The sequence below is a fragment of the Coregonus lavaretus genome (genome assembly GCF_964263955.1).
Source record: "Coregonus lavaretus genome assembly, chromosome: 22".
Classification (NCBI taxonomy): Eukaryota; Metazoa; Chordata; class Actinopteri; order Salmoniformes; family Salmonidae; genus Coregonus; species Coregonus lavaretus.
Genome location: NC_140009.1, coordinates 38,948,987 through 38,975,141, shown reverse-complemented (window position 1 = coordinate 38,975,141; position 26,155 = coordinate 38,948,987). Strand labels below are relative to the sequence as shown.

General features: G+C 44.0%; 1 protein-coding gene across 1 annotated transcript in view; it reads right to left on the bottom strand.

The window, feature by feature from the left end:
* Window positions 1–10,769: 10,769 nt before the first annotated feature.
* Window positions 10,770–26,155, bottom strand: part of LOC311149950 (uncharacterized protein) — a gene marked incomplete at both ends in the record, with an annotated part of 93,841 nt that continues 78,455 nt past the window's right edge. Inside the window, 12 exons of the mRNA XM_084187174.1 lie at window positions 10,770–10,816; window positions 11,702–11,830; window positions 12,068–12,196; window positions 12,459–12,587; window positions 12,832–12,960; window positions 14,834–14,962; window positions 15,120–15,248; window positions 15,443–15,571; window positions 15,820–15,951; window positions 16,581–16,709; window positions 16,935–17,063; window positions 21,456–21,584. Of these exons, the coding sequence (XP_084043300.1) occupies window positions 10,770–10,816; window positions 11,702–11,830; window positions 12,068–12,196; window positions 12,459–12,587; window positions 12,832–12,960; window positions 14,834–14,962; window positions 15,120–15,248; window positions 15,443–15,571; window positions 15,820–15,951; window positions 16,581–16,709; window positions 16,935–17,063; window positions 21,456–21,584 (1,469 nt within the window). The remainder of the gene's footprint in view (window positions 10,817–11,701; window positions 11,831–12,067; window positions 12,197–12,458; window positions 12,588–12,831; window positions 12,961–14,833; window positions 14,963–15,119; window positions 15,249–15,442; window positions 15,572–15,819; window positions 15,952–16,580; window positions 16,710–16,934; window positions 17,064–21,455; window positions 21,585–26,155) is intronic.

The following is a 26,155-nucleotide window of genomic DNA, read 5'->3' as shown; positions in this document are numbered from 1 at the left end:
ACAGCTTTTACGTCGCCATTTGGATTGTACGAATACAATCATATGCCACAGGGGTTATGTAATAGTCCTGCAACCTTTATGAGGATGATGCTAAACATCTTTGGGGATCAGAACTTTCTTAGCCTGCTGTGTTACCTTGACAATGTATTGGTCTATGCACCCACTGAAGATCTGGCTATACAGCGCCTGGAAATGGTTTTTGAGCGTCTCAAGGCTCACAACCTGAAGTTGGCGCCTAAAAAGTGTAACTTTCTGCAGAGGTCTGTGAAGTTTCTGGGGCATATCATTAGTGCGGATGGTGTAGCTACAGACCCTGAGAAGGTGAGGGCCATTACAGGAGTGACAGAAGCTGATCTGATGGAAGATGGCACTGACATTCCAGCTCAGAAGAAATTGAGGTCATTCCTTGGGATGGTGGTGTATTATCAACAATTAATTGAAGGTTGCTCGACCATCGCAAAGCCTCTCTTTGGATTGACTACTGGACACAAGGCTCCACGCTGGAAAAAGAAGCGACGCTCACCTGTCAGGAAGTTGATGGCTGCCGACTGGACAACAGAATGCAGACAGGCCTTATTCCAGCTAAAGCAAGCCTTAATGGACCAGGTTTTGTTGGCCCACCCCAACTTCGACAAACCCTTTCTACTCTTGGTGGATGCGTCCAGCAACGACTTAGGTGCTGTGCTGTCCCAGGTGCAGGAACAGGGAGCTACAGCGAGACCTATAGCCTTCGCGAGCAAGTCCCTCAGTTATGCGCAGTCGAGGTATCCTGCACACCGGCTCGAGTTCTTTGCCATGAAATGGGCTATCTGTGACAAGTTCCACCACTGGCTACGGGGACAGCAGTTCACGGTATGGACGGATAATAATCCCTTGACATACATTCTGACCAAAGCAAAGCCTTGATGCTTGTGAACAGAGATGGGTCGCCAAGCTGGCACCGTACGAGTTTGACATCAAGTACATCCCAGGAAAAATAAATGTTGTTGCAGATGCTTTGAGCAGAGAGCCCTTCGTACGACCCAGTGCACTCCATCGCCTGACCCGTACGAGACCTTACTAGCTGAAGCTAACGCTGTGCGCACAGACAGAGTGCAAGATGTGTTTCGCTGGTCCAGCCAACCCTTTGACAAAGCCTCTGACTCCAACGAAGTGGTCATTAACTGTCAGGCTACTGTTGACCCCCCCATCTGGTGCTTTATCAAGACATGAAGTTGCAGCTGTTCTTCATACACACAGGTGCTGGGTGGGTGAAGTGGGCTCACATGCACTACTGTTGCCACAGCTTCCAAAGGCTGTTATGCCATCAGAGCAGACCGATGTCGATGTTCTGCCACACGACCTACTGATGAGTAAGCAGCGTGATGACAACGTGATCAGCAGAGTGATCTTCTTTGTGGAGATGGGGAGAAGACCATCCCGGAGAGAGCGTGCCATGAAGATGGGTATACTGTATCGTGTTTTGAAGAATGTGGTTACAAAGAGGAAGATGTATCTGTATGTGGTTCCAGCCTCCATGAAAGCAATGGTGTTGAAGGGTGTCCATGATGAAGCTGGCCACCAGGGCCAACAGAGAACAGTCTACCTGACAAGACAGAGGTTCTTCTGGCATGGCCTGGAGAGGGAGGTAAAAGCATATGTGAAGTGCTGCAGGAGATGCGTCGTGAGCAAGACTCCTGATCCGGAAGCAAGAGCTCCTCTTGAGAGCGTAATAACAACTGAGCCTCTTGAACCAGTGTGCATAGACTTTTGGTCTGCAGAAGATTCTTCAAACAAGTCCTTGGATGTTCTCGTTGTTACTGATCACTTTACCAAATTGGCTCATGCCTTCTTGTGCCCGAACCAGTCTGCTAAGTCAGTAGCTCATCAGTTGTGGAACAACTATTTCTGTGTCTACGGGATGCCTCGCCGTATACACTCAGACCAGGGAGCCAACTTTGAGAGTGCTTTAATAGCCGAACTGTTGAGTGTTGCAGGTGTTCAGAAGTCTCACACCACGGCGTACCATCCGATGGGGAACGGGTCCTGTGAAAGGATGAATAGGACGTTGGGAAACATGATCCGGGCCCTGCCGACGAGAGCAAAGCACAGATGGCCTCAGGCGCTGAAGTCCCTCACGTTTGCGTACAATTGTACCATCCACGAGACCACAGGCTTTTCCCCTTTCCTGCTAATGTTTGGGAGGACGCCAAGACTGCCTGTTGACATAGTCTTTGGCTCTGTCATAGAGAACCCAGAAGTTGTCTACTTTGATCAATTCGTTCAGTCTTTGAGGAGAGATCTGAAAGAAGCCATGAATACAGCACAGGCATCTGCAGCGAAGCAGTTGAAGAGGCACGCTGACCTTTATGACAGAAGAGTCAGAGGAGCACAAGTGGAGATTGGGGATTTAGTGTTGCTGGCTAACAAGGGGGAGCGAGGAAAGCGGAAGCTCGCTGACCGTTGGGAGGATACTGTCTACCTTGTCACTGGATTGAATGCTGACAGTCACACTTTTAAGATTCAGAACAGCTCCACTGGACAGGAGAAGACGATACATCGCAACCTGATAATGCCAGTCAACTTTCTTCCTCTTCCCCATGCTGCCGTTGATGAGGGAACAGACATGTCTGGATTAACAGAGTCTGAGGACATGAATGACAGCTTTGTGGTCTCGGCTGCCATGGACACTGCAGTGGATGATGATGCTGAGTACAGAACAAGAGTGTGGGTGTCAGAGTTGCCTTCTGAAGGAATAGGTGACACAAGCCTGGAGGGTGATGTGCGATCCTTGGAAGCTCAGGATATTCCACCTTTGGATTCTGTGGAAGATATACTGCAGCTGGAAGGTCTGCCTCCATCAGAGAGTCTTCAAGAATCTGACCAAGACCGTAACAGTGTAGTGAGAGAGATAATTGACCAGTCTGCTTAAGATATCCGTACTGACCTACCAAACTCGGACCATTCCTTACCTGATGTGTTGACAGACCCACTATTGCAACAGTACACAACACTGTTACCCCTTATGCAGTTGAAGGTACTCGGGGTCGTATTAGGTCAAGGGCAGGAAGAATATTTAAACCAGTGTCTAGACTGATTGAGATTATGAATCAGCAGAAAGTTAGCTCTTGAAGGTTAGTATGTGAATGGTATTGACATCTTTTATTTGTTTTGTTTTTACATCATCGTGACCATGATTAGAGGTTGCAGGATGGTAATGTGACGGATATGATAAAGTCTCTTATGGTTGTTTATTTTATTACTTGGATGTTTTAAAGTCACTGAGTGTACTTAACATGTAACAGGCATGTTTACCTATGAGGGCTAAGGGGATTGAACAACCGCTTTTCACTCTAATTCTCAAGGAGAATAGTCTAATGACTGGAATATTTAGTGACTGTTTTAAAGCAGGGTCTGCATCCTCGATATACACAGTTTTATCTTTTAGTTTTCTATATTAGGTAGTATAAAAATATATCTAACTTTTAATTTTTTCTCTCTCTCTCTGAATTATTCTGTACATATGTTGAGTGTTTCTGTACCTGGTATGTTTGCACAGTGCCGTTTTGTATTTTTATTATTTTTCTTTGCAAGTGGAATTCAGTAGGGGGGAGTGTAACAGGGTTATATTGGTGATTCTGCTTGCCACTTTAATGTTAAGCCAATGGGTTTTTGGTTTTGTCTTGCCTTCACCTACTCAACATGGCATCTTATTGGCTGGTTGGCATAGCTTGCTTACGTGGGAGGATGTTTCAGTTAGAATCGTCCCAGTGAACAAGCACCAAATCAGCGGTAAGTTGTTGGTTGCAAAGCACTGTACGTCAAAAGTGATTTTTATACTCCCAAGTGATGATGTAAATGTATAATTTATATCAATTTGTTTGTAAATGTTATTCGAACATCACACATAAGATGCAGTGTTTTTTGGTGAATATTTGTTGTGCATTTTGTTGTAGAGAATTCCAGCTAATACTAGCTAGCAACTTACTGTGTCTGGTGGGGGGTTTGTATATTTTGTACAGTGCGTGAGTGCAGAGTTGGATGGTGAGCCGTGCATTGCATGACGTGCAATTTTGTGCTGTTCCTATCAGGTACATTGTTAAAGATATTATATTGTAATTGTATTATTTTGGTAACTACTTGCCCAGTGAACAAGCACCAAACCAGCGTGCGTGAGTGCAGAGTTGGATGGTGAGCCGTGCATTGCATGACGTGCAATTTTGTGCTGTTCCTATCAGAATAAAGCTCCATGACTGGTGTTACAAGATGGAGTTCGTGTTGATGATTGATTGTACACAACGCAAGAAGAGTACTGTTACATATAGACTAAGGCATATTGACCTGTGTGCATGACTGTGCAAGTCATCATCACTTGGTGCTAGTTTTCCAAATACATTTCATTCAGATCAAAATTATCCTGAATTGTTTCTTATTTATAAATCAACTGTGCCATAAGAATCTGTATAGTGCATTGGTGGCTGCAAAGAGAAAAAAATTGACCATGTATGTGAGTAGCCTATTGTTTTTGGAGAAGCCAATAAGCAGGACTGCAACTTCAATTATATATAAAAAATTAAAATAAAAGAATGCTCTGAATGTAAAGCAAATCTCCTCAACGTAAAAAAAAAACTCCTTCCAATGAGGTACTACCATATCGTGAGAGTATATGTACAACATGATTGTATTGTAGACGTGAACACATTTACATACACACAACATACACGCAATGTACACACAAATACACAACTGTTAAGCATGGTACATGATATTCAACAACTGTACTACATTTTACAGTAAATAATGCTGCAAACCTTGCATGACTTTATCCTTTTTGTAATTTGACCCAGAAATGACCTATTATCCAGGGCAGTCAAAACAAAGATCCCTGTGTCTGTTAAATCTTAAGTACCTTTGAGAGTCAACCTTGTAACATGAAGTGTAGGACAGTCAACCCTGTGACGTGAAGTGTAGCAGAGTCAACCAACCGCATGACGTCAAGTGTAGTGTGTTATGTGAACTCCAACGTCTGCGATTAGCCAACCCTCCATAAATGGCATCTCCAGTTCAGATGTCCCTTCAGTTCATCAAGGGCCTGCCATAGCACTCCCATCTCTGTACTAAACAGTCTGTCGTTGTTTTGAGAGTGCATCAGTTCAGTTTTGAGCTCTGTGATCTCTAGAGGTGACCAGTAGGCCGCAGCGTATGAGGCTGGGGGTCAGTCAGTAGGGTGTGCTATACTGGGACAATGTGTGAGTGATTATTTTCTTGATTTCTGTTGCCCAGCTGTGGAGACGTGAGGGACCCTCCTGCAGACAAGAAGACAGAGAGAGAAGAGAAAGCACTCTTTGCTTTAGAATGAATTCCTATAAAACAGATTTCACTATCTTTTTTGTTTTAGTTCAATTGTATTCATCTATTTTGCCTCTTAACTCTTGCTTGTTTTTTTTTAGCTCCATTTGTATTGTTTTATTGTAAAGTGTGTTGAAAGTTTCCTTTGATTTTATTTTAAATGTCTCTTTACATGTTCTTTTGTTTGTATAGCACTTGAACCAGGGTGATATTTCTCCTAGTTTTTGCAGCTGTATTACAGTACTCATAATGCTCTGCTCCGTCTGTCCCTGCCATAGATATCCTATTAAATTACTAGAAGGGCTATGTCATAAACCCTCAAAGTTCCAGAATGGGGTGAAAATGCAGCCATATTGGTCAGGAAGAAATCCAAACCAGTCTAATTGGAATTAATGGCAGTAGAGACATAATTGTGATTTTACTTATGCAGGAAAATAAAAGTAAGGCATATGATATCAGAAATTGTGTCATATAATTGTCCCCAAAAAATATTGTAAAATAATTATAAATACAGTTTTATATGGGTTTTATATTTTTTTGTGTATAAATTGCCTCAAATATACTATATGTAAACAGACCATAAATGTCTTAGTTTTTGTTTTCTTGGAAAGCTGTCAGTGCAATTATATGATACAATATCAGTACTTGTTGCATTTACAACTTGTCTAAGTCCTATCATTTACATTTAGCATTTTAGTCATTTAGCAGACACTTATTCAGAGTGACTTACAGTAAGTGGATTCATCTTAAGATACACTATATATACAAAAGTATGTGGACACCCCTTTAAATTAGCGGATTCGGCTATTTCAGCCATACCCGTTGCTGACAGGTATATAAAATCGATCACACAGCCATGCAATTTCTTTAGAAAAACATTGGCAGTAGAATGGCCTTACTGAAGAGCTCAGTGACTTTCAACGTGGCACCATCATAGGATGCCACCTTTCCAAGTCAGTTCGTCAAATTTCTGCCCTGGTCAACTGTAAGTGCTGTTATTGTGAAGTGGAAACATCAAGGAGCAACAACGGCTCAGCCGCGAAGTGGTAGGCCACATAAGCTCACAGAACGGGACCGCTGAGTGCTGAAGCGTGTAGCGCTTTAAAATCATCTGTCCTCGGTTGCAACACTCACTACTGAGTTCCAAACTGCCTCTGGAAGCAACGTCAGCACAACAACTGTTCGTCGGGAGCTTCATGAAATGGGTTTCCATGACCGAGCAGCCGCATACAAGCCTAAGATCACCATGCGCAATGCCAAATCGGCTGGAGTGGTGTCAAGCTCGCTGCCATTGGACTCTTGAGCTGTGGAAACGCGTTTTCTGGAGTGATGAATCACGCTTCACCATCTGGCAATCTGACAGACGAATCTGGGTTTGGCGGATGCCAGGAGAACGCTACCTGCCCCAATGTATAGTGCCAACTGTCAAGTTTGGTGGAGGAGGAATAATGGTCTGGGGCTGTTTTCGTGGTTCAGGCTCCTTAGTTCCAGTGAAGGGAAACCTTAAAGCTACAACATACAATGACATTCTAGACGAGTCTGTGCTTCCAACTTTGTGGCAACAGTTTGGGGAAGGCCCTTTCCTGTTTCCGCATGACAATGCCCCCTTTGCACAAAGTGAGGTCCATACAGAATGGTTTGTCGAGATCGGTGTGGAAGAACTTGACTGGCCTGCATAGAGCCCTGACCTCAACCCCAGCTTTGGGATGAATTGGAACGCCGACTGCGAGCCAGGCTTAATCGCCCAACATCAGTGCCCGACCTCACTAATGCTTTTGAGGCTGAATGGAAGCAAGTCCCCCAGCAATGTTCCAAAATCTAGTGGAAAGCCTTCCCAGAAGAGTGGAGGCTGTTATAGCAGCAAATGGGGGACCAGCTCCATATTAATGGCCATGATTTTGGAATGAGATGTTTGACGAGCAGGTGTCCACATACAGTGGGGAAAAAAAGTATTTAGTCAGCCACCAATTGTGCAAGTTCTCCCACTTACAAAGATGAGAGAGGCCTGTAATTCTCATCATAGGTACACGTCAACTATGACAGACAAAATGAGAAAAACAAATCCAGAAAATCACATTGTAGGATTTTTAATGAATTTATTTGCAAATTATGGTGGAAAATAAGTATTTGGTCACCTACAAACAAGCAAGATTTCTGGCTCTCACAGACCTGTAACTTCTTCTTTAAGAGGCTCCTCTGTCCTCCACTCGTTACCTGTATTAATGGCACCTGTTTGAACTTGTTATCAGTATAAAAGACACCTGTCCACAACCTCAAACAGTCACACTCCAAACTCCACTATGGCCAAGACCAAAGAGCTGTCAAAGGACACCAGAAACAAAATTGTAGACCTGCACCAGGCTGGGAAGACTGAATCTGCAATAGGTAAGCAGCTTGGTTTGAAGAAATCAACTGTGGGAGCAATTATTAGGAAATGGAAGACATACAAGACCACTGATAATCTCCCTCGATCTGGGGCTCCACGCAAGATCTCACCCCGTGGGGTCAAAATGATCACAAGAACGGTGAGCAAAAATCCCAGAACCACACAGGGGGACCTAGTGAATGACCTGCAGAGAGCTGGGACCAAAGTAACAAAGCCTACCATCAGTAACACACTACGCCGCCAGGGACTCAAATCCTGCAGTACAAGACGTGTCCCCCTGCTTAAGCCAGTACATGTCCAGGCCCGTCTGATGTTTGCTAGAGTGCATTTGGATGATCCAGAAGAGGATTGGGAGAATGTCATATGGTCAGATGAAATCAAATTAGAACTTTATGGTGAAAACTCAACTCGTCGTGTTTGGAGGACAAAGAATGTTGAGTTGCATCCAAAGAACACCATTCCTACTGTGAATCATGGGGGTAGAAACATCATGCTTTGGGGCTGTTTTTCTGCAAAGGGACCAGGACGACTGATCCGGGTAAAGGAAAGAATTAATGGGGCCATGTATCGTGAGATTTTGAGTGAAACCTCCTTCCATCAGCAAGGGCATTGAAGATGAAACGTGGCTGGGTCTTTCAGCATGACAATGATCCCAAACACACCGCCCGGGCAACGAAGGAGTGGCTTCGTAAGAAGCATTTCAAGGTCCTGGAGTGGCCTAGCCAGTCTCCAGATCTCAACCCCATAGAAAATCTTTGGAGGGAGTTGAATGTCCGTGTTGCCCAGCGACAGCCCCAAAACATCACTGCTCTAAAGGAGATCTGCATGGAGGAATGGGCCAAAATACCAGCAACAGTGTGTGAAAACCTTGTGAAGACTTACAGAAGACGTTTGACCTGTGTCATTGCCAACAAAGGGTATATAACAAAGTATTGAGTAACTTTTGTTATTGACCAAATACTTATTTTCCACCATAATTTGCAAATAAATTCATAAAAAATCCTACAATGTGATTTTCTGGATTTTTTTCCCTCATTTTGCCTGTCATAGTTGACGTGTACCTATGATGAAAATTACAGGCCTCTCTCATCTTTTTAAGTGGGAGAACTTGCACAATTGGTGGCTGACTAAATACTTTTTTCCCCCACTGTACCTTTGGTCATGTAGTGTAGCTAGGTGGGACAACCACATATTACAGGCAAAGTAAGTACACTTTTCATCAATAAAGTAGCTATCAGCAGTCGAAGGGGGGGGGGTTAAGTGCAAGTGCTGGGTCAAGAACGTTTTTATGTGTGGAGGGGAGGGGGGGGGGATTATTTAAGATACTATTTGAAGAGGTAGGGTTTCAGGTGCTTTTGGAAGATGGGCATGGACTTTGCTGTCCTAGCTTCAGGGGGAAGCTGGTTCCACCATTGGTGTGCCAGGAAAGAGAAGAGCTTGGATTGGGCTGAGCGGGAAATGCCCTCCCGTAGGGGTGGGAGGGCCAAGAGACCAGAGGTGGCAGAATGGAGTGCTCGGGTTTGGGTGTAGAGTTTAAGCATAGCTTGAAGTTAGGGAGGGGCAGTTCGTCTTGCTGCCCTCTAGGCAAGCACCATGGTCTTGTAGTGGATTGAGCCTCGACTGGAAGCCAGTGGAGTGTGCGGAGGAGCGGGGTGACATGGGAGAAGTTGGGAAGGTTGAAAACCAGGCGGGCTGCAGCGTTCTGGATAAGTTGCAGGGGTTTGATGGCACAAGCAAGGAGCCCAGCCAACAGCGAGTTGCAGTAGTCCAGACGGGAGATGACAAGTGCCTGGATTTGGAGCATGAACCTGCAGGAGCGAGTCACTGCATTGATGTTTGCAGAGAACGACAGGGTGTTGTCCAGGGTCACGCCAAGGTTCTTTACACTCTGGGAGGGAGACACTGTGGAGTTGTCAACCGTGATGGAGAGGTCTTTGAGCGGGCAGGCCTTCCCCGGGAGGAAGAGCAAGTCCTTCTTATCGAGGTTGAGCTTGAGGTGGTGGGCCGGCATCCAAGCTGAGATGTCTACCAGGCATGCAGAGATGCGGGTCGCCAGGTAGCATGTAATCCAAGAGTGCAGAGCCTGAGACGCCCAGCCCTGAGAGGGTGGAGAGGAGGATCTGATGGTTCACTGTGTCGAAGGAAGTGGATAGATCTAGGAGGGTGAGAATAGAGGAGAGAGAGTCAGCTTTGGCACACAGAGAAGAGCAGTCTCGGTTGAGTGACATGTATTGAAGCCTAACTGGTTAGGGTCAAGAAGATCGTTCTGAGAGAGATAACGAGAGAGTTGATCAGAGACACAAACTCAAGTGTTGGAAACTAAAGAAAGAAGGGTCTATAGTTTTTGACGTCAGATTAGTTTCTTGAGGAGGGGAGCAACGTTTTGAAGTCAGAGGGGTCGCAGCCAGTGGTCAGGGATGAGTTGATGAGGGAAGTGAGGAATGGTCTCCAGATATGGTCTGGAGAAGGGAGGAGGAGATGGGGTCGAGCGGGCATGTTGTCGGGCAGCCAGACCTCACTAGTTGCAGGATTTCATCTGGATAAAGAGGGGAGAAATAGGTCAAGGCCTAGGGTAGTTTTGCATGAGTGGGACCAGTGGACTCAATAGGCTGAGTGAATGACGGGGGGTTGTCGTCAACCTTCTTTTCAAAGTGGTTGACAAAGTCCTCCATTTTTGCTCAGCTGCCCGCAGCTCTGTTCTGTAAGCTCGCAATGAGTCACTCAGCCACGGAGCAGGAAGGGAGGGCCTAGCCAGCCAGGAAGAAAGGGAACAGTGCGAGTCATAGGATGCAGAAAGACACATGACCTTCTGAGTAGGGGCTGAGTGGCTAGGGTTGGAGGAAAGGGAGACAGAAAAGGAAACAAAATAGTGATCAGAGACCTACAGGGGGGTTGCAGTGAGATTAGTAGGCGAACTGTCTCTAGTAAAGATGAGGTCAAGCGTATTGCCTGCCTTGTGAGTTGGAGGGGATTGGGAAAGGGTGAGGTCAAAAGAGGCAAGGAGGGGAAAGAGAGAGTTGGAAAGAAATGAATCAAAGCCAAGTACGAAGAGCGGTCAGCCATCGTCAGGAAATGAGCTTTTGAGGAAATCTCTAAGGGCACCTGGTGGGCGATAGATGACAACAATGTTAAGCTTGAGTGGACAAGTGACAGTGATAGCATGAAATTCAAATGACGAAATGGACAGGTTAGAGGGAGAAATTAGGAGAAATTAGTAGCCCTGTGCCACCACCGCGACGACCAGATGCTCTTGGACTATGAGAGAAAACATAGTCAGATGAAGAGAGAGCAGCTGGGGTAGCAGTGTTCTCTGGGGTGATCCATGTCTCCATCAGGGCCAAAAAGTCTAGGGACTAAAGGGCAGCATAGGCTGAGATGAACTCTGTGTTCTTGACCGCAGATCGGCAGTTCCAAACGCTGCCAGAGACCCGGAATTCCACATGGGTTGTGCGTGCAGGATACACTAAATTAGAAGTGTTGCAGCCAATGGGTGGGGAGCGTCTGTAAAGACTACAGGGAGAGGTGAGAACAGGTATAGAAAACACGCACATAGTTGCCAAAGCTACAAAAGAGCAAAAATGAGATAATCAGAAAATATCTAGGTAAGATACTGAAGTGAGAGAGTGGTGTGGAGCCTTCCTCTCTTTCCTTCCTATCATCAACTGATTTCAGCCAGTGTATGGCTGTTGATTGACTGCATTGTTTGAATGGAATGTTGGCAAATTGGCAGTTAATTCGAAACATTTATGGTATCATTCCTCTAAAACTGGCTGTCTAGCTAGCTAACAAACATACGGTGCAGATAAAGTCTTCAAATTAATTATTTCATACTATCTTATCACAGCACTGTCAAACCATGGTTGACCAACTACCTGACCAAAATGGCTGACCTTTATCCCATCTTAAGAAGGTTGATGTCCATTCTAGTATTCTAATTCCTCATTCTACGATCCCTGCTCTGTCCCCTCTTCCTTATCATTACACTACCTTCCTGACAGGTGGGTCCTATCCAGCCTTGTAGACAGGTGCAGCGGCCGTTCCGTGGGTCACACCACGCCCCGTTCCTGCACTCACAGCTCTCAGAACAGTCCGGGCCGTAACGGTTCACTGGACAATCTGGACAAAGCCCAGACAGGGAAACAAGAATTGTGACAACACTTTTAGATTATGGTGCTGTTTGGCCTATAGGGGTAAATCCTTACTTTGACTTAAGTCTAACTGCATTGATGTTAATGGGAGACTAAGTGAACATTTGACTTAAGTTAGGATTCACCCCATAGTCCTTTGAGGAAACGGATGTTGCTGAATCATACTACTTAGATATTAAATAAAAAATAAGAAGCAAACAACTACTTGTGTCACAGCGCGTGCCCATCTTCCCTGGGGGGCACAGACAACGGCCGGTCATGGGGTCACATGGGGTGTCCCCTTCGCAGTCACATGACTGGGTGCAGCCCACCCCGAAACGACCCTGCTCACACTCTGTGACAGGGAATGAGAGGGAGGGGAGGGGGAACATTCAGACGGGCACACATGGATATGAGAATGGAAACCAGTCCGCAGCCTTCAGCATTGTAGGTAAAAGACTATGACAAGCACATGTCGCAGGATACAACATCTTAGCTGTAATTATGACTGGGGCAAGTGACAGTCACACTTTATCGGCAGTTACAACCAGATTATTAGGCAATGGTATTTACTAAATCTCAGCTTAATCCTTATTTTTAGTTAAACTGCTTCTCACCTTTCTCACAGCGGTATCCATGGTAACCAGGAGGGCAGAGACAGTGCCCTGTGCTGGGATCACAGGGGGCGTGGCCTCGACACTTACACTGGAGCTGACAGCGGTGGCCATGGAAACCAGCAGGGCAGGCTAGACAGAACATAGAACAGAATGTTAGGATAGTAAAACATTAGAACATAAAAGAGCATTCGAAAAGAGCCTTGAATAGCTTTCTTATATCGTTTCTCACGCGCCTAACCTAACCCTCCAAACCTTTGATACTGTTTTATCAACATTGATTCATTGATTGCGTCAAATTGAGTTATTTCATATGATCAATATGATGATTAATTGATCCACTCATAGTAGCAGTAACTGAATGGCCCTGCCTTACCGTGTTCACACAGATGACCGTAGTATCCCGGGTCACACCGGCACTCTCCCGTTACTCTGCCGCACGTCCCATTGTTATGACAATCACACCGCAGTTTGCAGTTGGCCCCGTAACTCCCTAAGGGGCACTCTGAATGACAGAGCAACAGAAACACACACAACACCTTGTAATGGGTAAGCAATGTAATGGTGTCATGGGCTCATCATGATATCATTACTTCTATGCTCGCTTCGAGGCAAGTAACATGCATGAGAGCATCAGCTGTTCCGGACGACTCTGTGATCACGCTCTCCGTAGCCGATGTGAGTAAGACCTTTAAACAGGTCAACATTCACAAGGCCATAGGGCCAGACGGATTACCAGGACGTGTACTCTGAGCATGCGCTGACCAACTGGCAAGTGTCTTCACTGACATTTTCAACCTCTCCCTGTCTGAGTCTGTAATACCAACATGTTTCAAGCAGACCACCATAGTCCCTGTGCCCAAGAACACTAAGGTAACCTGCCTAAATGACTACCGACCCGTAGCACTCACGTCTGTAGCCATGAAGTGCTTTGAAAGGCTGGTCATGGCTCACATCAACACCATTATCCCAGAAACCCTAGACCCACTCCAATTTGCATACCGCCCCAACAGATCCACAGATGATGCAATCTCTATTGCGCTCCACACTGCCCTTTCACACCTGGACAAAAGGGAACACCTATGTGAGAATGCTATTCATTGACTACAGCTCAGCTTTCAACACCATACTGCCCTCAAAGCTCATCACTAAGCTAAGGACCCTGGGACTAAACACCTCCCTCTGCAACTGGATCCTGGACTTCCTGACGGGCCGCCTCCAGGTGGTAAGGGTAGGTAACAACACATCCGCCACGCTGATCTTCAATACGGGGCCCCTCAGTGGTGCGTGCTCAGTCCCCTCCTGTACTCCCTGTTCACTCATGACTGCATGGCAAGGCACGACTCCAACACCATCATTAAGTTTGCCGATAACACAATAGTGATAGGCCTGATCACCGACAACGACGAGACAGCCTATGGGGAGGAGGTCAGAGACCTAGCTGTGTGGTGCCAGGACAACAACCTCTCCCTCAACGCGATCAAGACAAAGGAGATGATTGTGGACTACAGGAAAAAGAAGAGGACCGAGCACACCCCCATTCTCATCGACGGGGCTGTAGTGGAGCAGGTTGAGAGCTTCAAGTTCCTTGGTGTCCACATCACCAACAAACTAACATGGTCCAAGCACACCAAGACATTTGTGAAGTGTGCACGACAAAACCTATTCCCCCTAAGGAGACTGAAAAGATTTGTCATGGGTCCTCAGATCCTCAAAAGGTTCTACAGCTGCACCATCGAGAGCATCCTGACTGGTTGCATCACTGCCTGGTATGGCAACTGCTCGGCCTCTGACCGCAAGGCACTACAGAGGGTAGTGCGTACGGCCCAGTACATCACTGGGGCCAAGCTTCCTGCCATCCAGGACCGGTACCCCCTGTATATAGCCTCGCTATTGTTATTTTTACTGTTGCTCTTTAATTATTTGTTACTTTTCTTTCGTATTATTATTTTTTTGTGTGATTTCTTTTTGTATTCTTTCTTAAAACTGCATTGTTGTTTAAGAGCTTGTAGGTAAGCATGTCACTGTAAGGTCTACACCTGTTGTATTCGGCGCATGTGACAAATAACATTTGATTTGATTTGATATCAGGGGCACTTAAATTGAGTCTTCACATCGATTCACAACACAACACAATGAGGAGAATGGGAAATGTGAGCTGTTGACCATGGTTGTCATGACCTGGGTTCAAATACTATTTGAAATAATTTCAAATAATGTGTCTGTGCTTGATTAAGGTTGCCTGTTGCAATGGATCCTATAGAATTGAAGCAAAAGTGCAAACCATGCCCACCTGGCACTACAGGCAGGCTAAAACAAATGCTCAAAGTAATTGAAAGATTTAGAATAGTATTTATAGCCAGGTCTGCTCAGGTCACCTCTGTCACAGCTGGGTCCAGTCCAGCCTAGTCCGCAGGTGCAGCCTCCAGAGACCGGGTCACACACGCCACCGTTACGGCAGTTACAGCGCTGGCCACAGTCCTCCCCATACCAACCCTGGGCACAACCTGAGAAACACAAACAGGCACACACACCAGCACGCACACAAGCACACAAACATACACACCGTAGACTGTCAATAAAACATGATGAATGGGATTATTACATTTGACACTCATTGTGGAGCAGAAATAAACTGTGTGTGTTACAGTGTGTGTGTATTACCCTGTCCACAGTCTTCTCCCCGCTGGCCGGCCTTGCACACACACCTGCCTGTCTCTGGGTCACTCCGTGCCCCCTCCCCACAGAACGCCACCCTGGCACAGTCCTGCCCATAACGCCCTGATGGGCATGCTGGTAGAACCAGAGGAAAAGTGTGGGGAAAGAGAGGAGACCATACAAAACGTTACTTGGTAGTGCTTGTGTTATAGGATGAAAAATGAATGACTAATTACCATTTTGCTTTTTAATGTTAAAATAAATACTTGGTAAATAACAAACTGTAGCCTGTGGATATGCCCATGCCCCTGGCATACGCTGGCACTCACTGATGTTGCAGTCTGCTCCGATGTAGCCAGACAGGCACTGGCAGGTGCCCGTGGTGGTCTGGCACACACCAGCATTCCTACACTGGCATAGACGCTCGCAGTTTGGGCCGTACCGTCCTATGTCACACTCTGTCAAGCCAAACACACACAGGACTTAGCTGTGTTAAAACATTTCCTACTGGTAAGATCAACGTTTTTTCTATTCAGGTGAGGTCATAACTAAGGTCAAGAGTGTTTCCTGATCAGGTCACATTGTGGAAAATCTCCTGGCCCTACCTATGACTATTGTAAGTTCAACTTTCAATAGTGGAATTTCTTTGTGACATTGGTATAGGAAATGTGTATCTGTGCGTTTATGTGTGTGATGGGGTGCTTGCCTTGATTACAATTGTAACCATGGTAACCGGGGGCGCAGTAGCAGAGGCCGGTGTCAGGGTGGCACAGCTGGTTGGTGCCAGAGCACTGGCACACCTGGTTACAGTTCAGTCCATACGTGCCAGGCTGGCATACTGGCAAATAAACACATAACACACATGTTGACTCCCATACAATATCCTGATACATGGACTTTTTCAGTAGGCTACACAAAAAGGTGTGCCTACATGTTAGGTAGTAGTAATAAGGAAACTGAACGTATATTTACTATCGTTTCATTCAGCAACCCCATACATATACTGCATATCTACCTCATAGGCCCTTTTTTCAAATACTTCAGAAACATATCCTTCCTTCCTTCCTCGGGGTTATCACAGATCTGAAATGGTTGGATTGGTGAAAGTATCACTTAAAGATTCTTATAGATCGGCGCTTACCTCAAGGAACCAGGGAAGGGAGGAAGAATTTCTGAAGTATTCAAACGTGGGCATAGCATTCTGTGTTCTTCATTGCCCTACTCTCCTATCCCCCTGGCTTCTAGGCTAGACTAGAGCTCGCTCTACAGCCACTTACACCATGACACACCACACTGTATCACCAAACGAATGCTAACTTGTTGGGTTGCTAAACAGCGGTCTTTAAATCATTGCATGCGTCACTGCAGAGTTGATTCGTTTGTTACACGCAACGCAACACAATTCATGCGAAGCAGTACATTATACAACATATCTTTACTATCCTTCGTCTGCCACAAATCACTCACTCTGCTCACAGCCGTTGCCAGTGAATCCAGGGGGACAGCCACACTCGCCAGAAACGTGGTTGCAGGAAGTGCCGTGGGGACAGTTACAGCGTAGCACACAGTCCTTCCCATAGGAGCCAGGTAGACAGGCTGTGGTGAACGTGGAAATCACATACATTCAATTAAATCAATGCGTGCGGTCTGTTGCTTATGATTTACAGTATATACAGCTCCTTGTGATGAATAGGTTCTATACATTCATAGTAGCTTCAGAGTGGGAGTGCTGATGTAGAATAAGGTCTCCCCTGTCCATGTAATCTCATTCATTATAATCTAAAAGGCTAATCTGATACTAGGTCAGCAATCTGACCTTACCTCTGTCACACAGAGGTCCCCTCCAGCCAGGAGGACACACACACACTCCGCTGACGTGGTCACACACGGGCCTATGGTTACATCGACACTGCTCCTCACACCCTGGGCCAAACAGGCCAGCCTCACATGCTGTTAAGGGCACAAGCGCACAAAAAACATTAACATTTTCAACTGCCGTCATCAAAGTGCTTATTCTCGTCTGCACTGCTGCTTCTCATATTCAACTGCTAGACAGAGCGCTTACATCTTGGATTGGAGCCAATAGCCTTCTGTTGGCTACACCACAAAAAACATGATTAATTGATTATGCTGTTGTTAATGTTATGATTAAGCATACACAAACATATCCACTGTTTTGATTACTGTCTTTTTTTGATAAATAAAAACGAGAACCGAAGGCAACATGATAAAGATATTAGAATTGCAAAAAGAAAGTGCCTGTAAGCTTTCATATAGGCTAACACAAGTTAAAAAACAACAGAGCAAGAAACAGACATACATTTAGCCTTTCAAAAGAAATCTATAAACTATGCTACATCTCTTCTTATAAACAAATTGTGTGAATAAAGTAAAAAGAAAGATGTGCTATCTAGCCTATTTAACACTCACAAAGTTTAAGCTGTAAATTAGGCAATGATATCTCTCATCAACAAATTGTAAAAAGCAAAGACCAGGGTTCCCCAAAGTGGGCTAAATTTGGCATGCGGGTTATTTTATTTGATCCCCCAAGTTTTCAGAGCAAATAATAATTGTATTTTTATTTTTGTTATTCCCAAGCATTATAGACAGATACAGTTGAAGTCGGAAGTGTAGCTCAGTTGGTAGAGCATGGCGCTTGCAACGCCAGGGTTGTGGGTTCGATTCCCACGGGAGGCCAGTATGAAAAAAATTAAATAATTATGCACTCACTAACTGTAAATTGCTCTGGATAAGAGCGTCTGCTAAATGACTAAAATGTAAAAAAATGTAATACACTTAGGTTGGAGTCATTAAAACTCATTTTTCAACCACTCCACAAATGTCTTGTTAACAAACTATAGTTTTGGCAAGTCGGTTAGGACATCTACTTTGTGCATGACACAAGTAATTTTTCCAACAATTGTTTACAGACATATTATTTAACTTATAATTCACTGTATCACAATTCCAGTGGGTCAGAGGTTTACATACACTAAGTTGACTGTGCCTTTAAACAGCTTCCAGAATTCCAGAAAATGATGTCATGGCTTTAGAAGCTTCTGATAGGCTAATTGACATCATTTGAGTCAATTGGAGGTGTACCTGTGGATGTATTTCAAGGCCTACCTTCAAACGCAGTGCCTCTTTGCTTGACATCATGGGAAAATTAAAAGAAATCAGCCAAGACCTCAGAAAAAAAATTGTAGACCTCCACAAGTCTGGTTCATCCTTGGGAGCAATTTACAAATGCCTGAAGGTACCACGTTAATCTGTACAAACAATAGTATGCAAGTATAAACACCATGGGACCACGCAGCCGTCATACCGCTCCAGAAGGAGACGCATTCTGTCTCCTAGAGATGAACGTACTTTGGTGTGAAAAGTGCAAATCAATCCCAGAACAACAGCAAAGGACATTGTGAAGATGCTGGAGGAAACAGGTACAAAAGTATCTATATCCACAGTAAAACAAGTCCTATATCGACATGCAAGGAAGAAGCCACTGCTCCAAAAACCGCCATAAATAAAAATGCCAGACTGCGGTTTGCAACTGCACATGGAGACAAAGATCGTACTTTTTGGAGAAATGTCCTCTGGTCTGATGAAAGAAAAATAGAACTGTTTGGCCATAATGACCATCGTTATGTTTGGAGGAAAAAGGGGACGCTTGCAAGCCGAAGAACACCATCCCAACCGTGAAGCACGTGGGTGGCAGCATCATGCTGTAGGGGGGGTTTTGCTGCAGGAGGGACTGGTGCACTTCACAAAATAGATGGCATCATGAGGAAGGAAAAATTATGTGGATATATTGAAGCAACATCTCAAGACATCAGTCAGGAAGTTAAAGCTTGGTCGCAAATGGGTCTTTCAAATGGACAATGACCCCAAGCATACTTCCAAAGTTGTGGCAAAATGGCTTAAGGACAACAAAGTCTAGGTATTGGAGTGGCCATCACAAAGCCCTGACCTCAATCCTATAGAACATTTGTGGGTAGAACTGAAAAAGTGTGTGCGAGCAAGGAGGCCTACAAACCTGACTCAGTTACACCAGCTCTGTCAGGAGGAATGGGCCAAAATTCACCCAACTTATTGTGGGAAGCTTGTGGAAGGCTACCTGAAACGTTTGACCCAAGTTAAACAATTTAAAGGCAATGCTACCAAATACTAATTGAGTGTATGTATACTTCTGACCCACTGGGAATGTGATGAAAGAAATAAAAGCTGAAATAAATAATTCTCTCTACTATTATTCTGACATTTCACATTCTTAAAATAAAAGTGGTGATCCTAACTGACCCAAGACAGGGAATTTTTACTAGGATTAAAAGTCAGGAATTGTGAAAAACTGAGTTTAAATGTATTTGGCTAAGGAGTATGTAAACTTATTTAATCTTATTCTCTTTCATCAGCATGCCTCTTTTGTAGTTTATTTAGTGTTTTCTTTGTATTATTTGGAGTATTACTGTATTTTATATTTACTGTCACTTATTTGATTGTTCACTTTTGTCTCCATTGCACTGTGTGAGTGTCACGATCGTCGAAAGGAGTGGACCAAGGCGCAGCGTGATATGCGTACATCTCTTTTTAATAGTGTACTAGCAACACGATAACAATATACAAAACAACAAAACGATACGTGAAGTCCTCGGTCAATAACACAAACCAACACGGAACAAGATCCCACAAAACACAAGTGTACAACAGGCTGCCTAAGTATGGTTCCCAATCAGAGACAACAAGCAACAGCTGATTCACGTTGCCTCTGATTGAGAACCACCCCGGCCAACATAGAAAACACATGAACTAGAGACTGAACATAGAACACAAAACATAGACACTACACACCCTGGCTCAACATAAAAGAGTCCCTAGAGCCAGGGCGTGACAGTGAGAAGCCCGCCAGTTGTATATGACCAATACAATTTGATTTGATTTATTTGTTGTCACCTGTGGACCCAGATCCTGATATAATTGTGCCAACACATAATCACTTAAAGTACTTTTCCAAAAACATGTTTTGAAATTGCCATGACATCCAATATATAGAAAATATAATAATAATCTGGGATGGGGAGCAGGCATGCAACTGGCTTGACGCTGAATAAAGTGGCTTGCCCCAAGGGGCAGCTGTAGTGTGACTAGGCAGTGTCTCTCCTGAGTGGCGCAGTGGTCTAAGGCACTGCATTGCAGTGCTAGCTGTGCCACTAGAGATCCTGGTTCGAATCTAGGCTCTGTCGTAGCCGGCCGTGACCGGGAGACCCATGGGGCGGCGCACAATTGGCCCAGCGTCGTCCAGGGTAGGGGAGAGAATGGCCGGCAGGGGATGTAGCTTAGTTGGTAGAGCATGGCATTTGCAACGCCAGGGTTGTGGGTTCGATAAAATAATGTATGTGCTAACTGTAAGTCGCTCTGGATAAGAGCGTCTGCTAAATGACTAAAATGTAAATGTAAGAAAATGTCTCACCACTGTTTAGCTGACAGGCAGCTCTGCTGTCGCACCGCAGAGCCATTACTCTGAAGGACCGCCTGCCCACCAAGTGCTTGTTGCTAAGTGGGAATATAAACATCTGGCAATACCTGAGAAAGTAGTTGGCTAGGTTGCTAAGTGAAATTTGGCTGATAGTTAGCCGTGTAATTGATATCTAACCATACATTTTATGCACTCACTGTGAATGGCCGACGTAAGTGTCCTTCCCTCAATAATAAGAGTTGATAATAATAGTAGCAATATTGGTTTGCTTAAAACCATGTTTTTCCCACGATTGCATTTTGAAATGTTGTGCAACCAGAAAGCATTTTTCTCTCCTGCTACCCCAGCACACAAAGGAGAGAGAGTGAAAGTGAACTGTAAATAGGCTACAAAGCAGCAAGAAGGACCTCTGTGGAGTCCAGATGACTCTGATTGACCAGTGGGCCATGTATAAATGTTTTGGAAGCCACCTATTCATTCAACCAGTCTGAATACAAAATAATCCATCCACCCTTGATGGGTGATTTGCAGGACAATATAATCTTGCTGAGATGAGAACATGTGAGAAGTCTTGAGGGTGCGCTAAACAACTGAAATTCGGACAAAGTTTAGATGAAATCAGATGTTTTTATAAATGTAACAGTAATTTTGTAATCCAGGCTGATTACAGTTACTTCATTTTTGTAATCGGATTATGTAATCCCGATTTATATGTAATCTGTTACAACCCAACCCTGATCACACACATAAATACACATACAACAACATTGACAAGACACACAGAAACACACACGTACACACTCAATAAATCAGGTCAGAGTACAAGAAAGTACAGGTCTTAGGGCAACATGGTTAGGATTCTTGTTCCTTACCTGTCTGACAGTGCTGTCCTACCCAGCCCGGGCCACAGCTGCACTCTCCACTGTGACGGTCACACACACCACCGTTCAAACACGCACAGGGCTGAGCACAGTCCGCCCCAAACCAGCCATGGGCACACTCTGGGAATAGAATCAGAATCACCTATATTCACCAAGTACATTTACACATACTAAAAATTTTACTTTGTGATATGGTACTGCTAGTGATAGACAACATTTAGAGACTGAATACAGACAGAGGAGTTTACACAGAGTTTACATACAGTACCAGTCAAAAGTTTGGACACACCTACTCATTCCATGGTTTTTCTTTATTTTTCCTATTTTCTACATTGTATAATAATAGTGAAGACATCAAAACTATGAAATAACACATATGGAATCATGTAGTAACCAAAAAAAGTGTAAAACAATCCATATATATTTGAGATTTGAGATTCTTCAAATAGCCACCCTTTGCTTTGAAGACAACTTTGCACACTCTTGGCATTCTCTAAACCAGCTTCACCTGGAATGCTTTTCCAACAGTCTTGAAGGAGTTCCCACATATGCTGAGCACTTGTTGGCTGCTTTTCCTTCACTCTGCCGTCCGACTCATCCCAAACCATCTCAATTGGGTTGAGGTCGGGCGATTGTGGAGGCCAGGTCATCTGATGCAGCACTCCATCACTCTTCTTGGTCAAATAGCCCTTACACAGCCTGGAGGTGTGTGGGGTCATTGTCCTGTTGAAAAACAAATGATAGTCCCACTAAACCCAAACCAGATGGGATTGGGTATCGCTGCAGAATGCTGTGGTAGCCATGCTGGTTAAGCACCCCCACACCATAACACCTCCTCCTCCATGCTTTACGGTGGGAACTACACTTGCGGAGATAATCCGTTCACCCACACAGTGTCTTACAAAGACATGGCGGTTGGAACCAAAAATCTAAAATTTGGACTCCAGACCAAAGGACACATTTCCACCCGTCTAATGTCCATTGCTTGTGTTTCTTGGCCCAAGCAGGTCTCTTCTTATTATTGGTGTCCTTTAGTGGTGGTTTCTTTGCAGCAATTCGACCATGAAGGCCTGATTCACACAGTCCTCTCTGAACTGTTGATGTTGAGATGTGTCTGTGACTTGAACTCTGTGAAGCATTTATTTGGGCTTCAATTTCTGAGGCTGGTAATTCTAATGAACATATCCTCTGCAGCAGAGGTAACTCTGGGTCTTCCATTCCTGTGGCGGTCCTCATGAGAGCCAGTTTCATCATAGCGCTTGATGGTTTTTGCAACTGCACTTGAAGAAACGTTCAAAGTTCTTGAAATGTTCAGTATTTACTGACCTTCATGTCTTAAAGTAATGATGGAGTGTTGTTTCTCTTTGCTTATTTGAGCTGTTCTTGCCATAATATGGACTTGGTATTTTACCAAATAGGGCTATCTTCTGTAGAGAGAGGAGGAAGGGAGGAGAGATAAAGGGGAGGGAGAGAAAGGAAGGGGAGAGAGGAATGATAAAACGAGACACAGAGCAGGGTTAAAGAGAGCAAAAGATGACCCAGTTGATTATCTAAATAGATCGTTCAGAGTCGTTGACATAAATGCTCAGATTGTAAGAGCTGTGAAATGACCTGCGATCGGTCACATCTACCACAACCTTTTCTTTTGTGTTTGTAAGCCCCACAGCACTTACTACAGCCGTTGTTTGAAATGTGCTCATACATATAGTTCAATGAGATGGAGTGGCACACACAGGAGAGGCCAGGAGGTTGAACTCTGACAACTTATTCTATCTAGAGACCTTCATACTATGTTACTAGCTCTAGACAGCAGATAAAATGGACAGGTCAGCGTTTCATTTCTCCTTCTACTTCAGAACTACAGAGGTTCCCTGAGTTCTGCTTGGTTCACAAGACATCAGGAATAACATCCTACACAAATCAGACTGGATGTAATGGTGAGTAACCTAATGGAATAATTAATTAATTAATAACCAATTATTACAATGTATTTTTATACTGAACAAAAATATAAACGCAACATGCAACAAATTTCAAAGATTTTACTGAGTTACAGTTCATAAAAAGAAATCAGTCAACTGAAATAAATTCATTAGGCCCTAATGTATGGATTTCACATGACTGGGCAGGGATGCAGCCATGGGTTGACCTGAGAGGGCACTGGGGAGCCAGGCCCAGCCAATCGGAATGAGTTTTCCCCCACAAAAGGGCTTTATTAGAGACAGAAATACTACTCAGCACCCCTCCTCAGACGATCCCGCAGGTGAAGAAGCTGGATGTGGAGGTCCTGGGCTGGTGTGGTTACACGTGGTCTGTGGTTGTGAGGCCGGTTGGATGTACTGCCAAATTCTCTAAAACAACATTGGAAGCGGCTTATGGTAGAGAAATAAATATGAAATTCTCTGGCACAGCTCTGTTGGACATTCCTGCAGTCAGCATGCCAATTGCACGCTCCCTCAAAACTTGAGACATCTGTGTTGTGTGACAAAACTGCACATTTTAGAGTGGCCTTTTATTGTCCCCAGCACAGGTACACCTGTGTAAAGATCATGTTGTTTAATTAGCTTCTTGATATGCCACACATGTCAGGTGGATGGATTATCTTGGCAAAGGAGAAATGCTCACTAACAGGGATGTAAACACATTTGTGCAAACAATTTGAGAGAAATAAGGTTTTTGTGGTATATAACATTTCTGGGATCTTTTATTTCAGCTCATGAAACATGGGACCAACACTTTATATGTTGCATTTGTATGATTATTCAGTAAAGTTAATTACACAGTTTTTTCTGTACAGTAAAGTTCTACCAATAGTTTTGTTCCATTTCTAGTTCCGAAGTGTATGGCAGATGTTTTGAGCCAAATTCCTGTTTTTTTAGACTTAACTGTCGAATAGTTTATATACTTCTGTGTCGTGAAGAGTTACACTGCCTTCAGTAAGTATTCATACCCCTTGACTTTTTCCACATTTTGTTACGTTACAGCCTGAACTTAAAAGTGATTCAATTGAGATTAGTTGTCACTGGCCTACACACAATACTCCATAATGTAAAATTGGAATAATGTTTTTCAAAATGTTTACAAATTAATTAAAAATTAAAAAGCTGAAATGTCTTGAGTCAATAAGTATTCAACCACTTTGTTATGGCAAGCCTAAATAAGTTCAGGAGTGAAACATTCCCTAACGAGTCACATACAGTTGAAGTCGGAAGTTTACATACACCTTAGCCAAATACATTTAAACTAGGTTTTTCACAATTCCTGACATTTAATCCTAGTAAAAATTCACTGTCTTGGGTCAGTTAGGATCACCACTTTATTTTAAGAATGTGAAATGTCAGAATAATAGTAGAGATAATTATTTATTTCATATTTTATTTCTTTCATCACATTACCAGTGGGTCAGAAGTTTACATATACTCAATTAGTATTTGGTAGCATTGCCTTCAAATTGTTTAACTTATAATATTTCAGGTAGCCTTCCACAAGCTTCCCACAATGAGTTGGGTGATTTTTAGCCCATTCCTCCTGAGATCTGGTGTAACTGAGTCAGGTTTGTAGGCCTCCTTGATCGCACATGCTTTTTCAGTTCTGCCCACAAATGTTCTATAGGATTGAGGTCAGGGCTTTGTGATGGCCACTCCAATACCTTGACTTTGTTGTCCTTAAGCCATTTTGCCACAACTTTGGAAGTATGCTTGGGATCATTGTCCATTTGGAAGACCCATTTGCGACCAAGCTTTAACTTCCTGACTGATGTCTTGAGATGTTGCTTCAATATATCCACATAATTTTTCCTTCCTCATGATGCCATCTATTTTGTGAAGTGCACCAGTCCCTCTTGCAGCAAAGCACCTCCACAGCATGATGCTGCCACCCCTGTTCTTCACAGTTGGGATGGTGTTCTTCGGCTTGCAAGCGTCCCCCTTTTCCTCCAAACATAACAATGGTCATTATGGCCAAACAGTTCTATTTTTGTTTCATCAGACCAGAGGACATTTCTCCAAAAAGTAAGATCTTTGTCCCCATGTGCAGTTGCAAACCATAGTCTGGCTTTTTTATGGCGGTTTTGGAGCAGTGGCTTCTTCCTTGCTGAGCGGCCTTTCATGTTATGTCGATATAGGACACGTTTTACTGTGGATATTGATACTTTTGTACCTGTTTCCTCCAGCATCTTCACAAGGTCCTTTGCTGTTGTTCTGGGATTGATTTGCACTTTCTGCACCAAAGTACGTTCATCTCTAGGAACAGAACATGTCTCCTTCCTGAGCGGTATGACGGCTGCGTGGTCCCATGGTGTTTATACTTGCATACTATTGTTTGTACAGATGAACGTGGTACCTTCACGCATTTGGAAATTGTTCCCAAGGATGAACCAGACTTGTGGAGGTCTACAATTTTTAAAGCCATGACATTTTCTGGAATTTTCCAAGCTGTTTAAAGGCACAGTCAATTTAGTGTATGTAAACTTCTGACCCACTGGAATTGTGATACAGTGAATTATAAGTGAAATAATCTGTCTGTAAACAATTGTTGGAAAAATTACTTGTGTCATGCACAAAGTAGATGTCCTAACCGACTTGCCAAAACTATAGTTTGTTAACAAGAAATTTGTGGAGTGGTTGAAAAACAAGTTTTAATGACTCCAACCTAAGTGTATGTAAACTTCCGACTTCAACTGTAATAAGTTG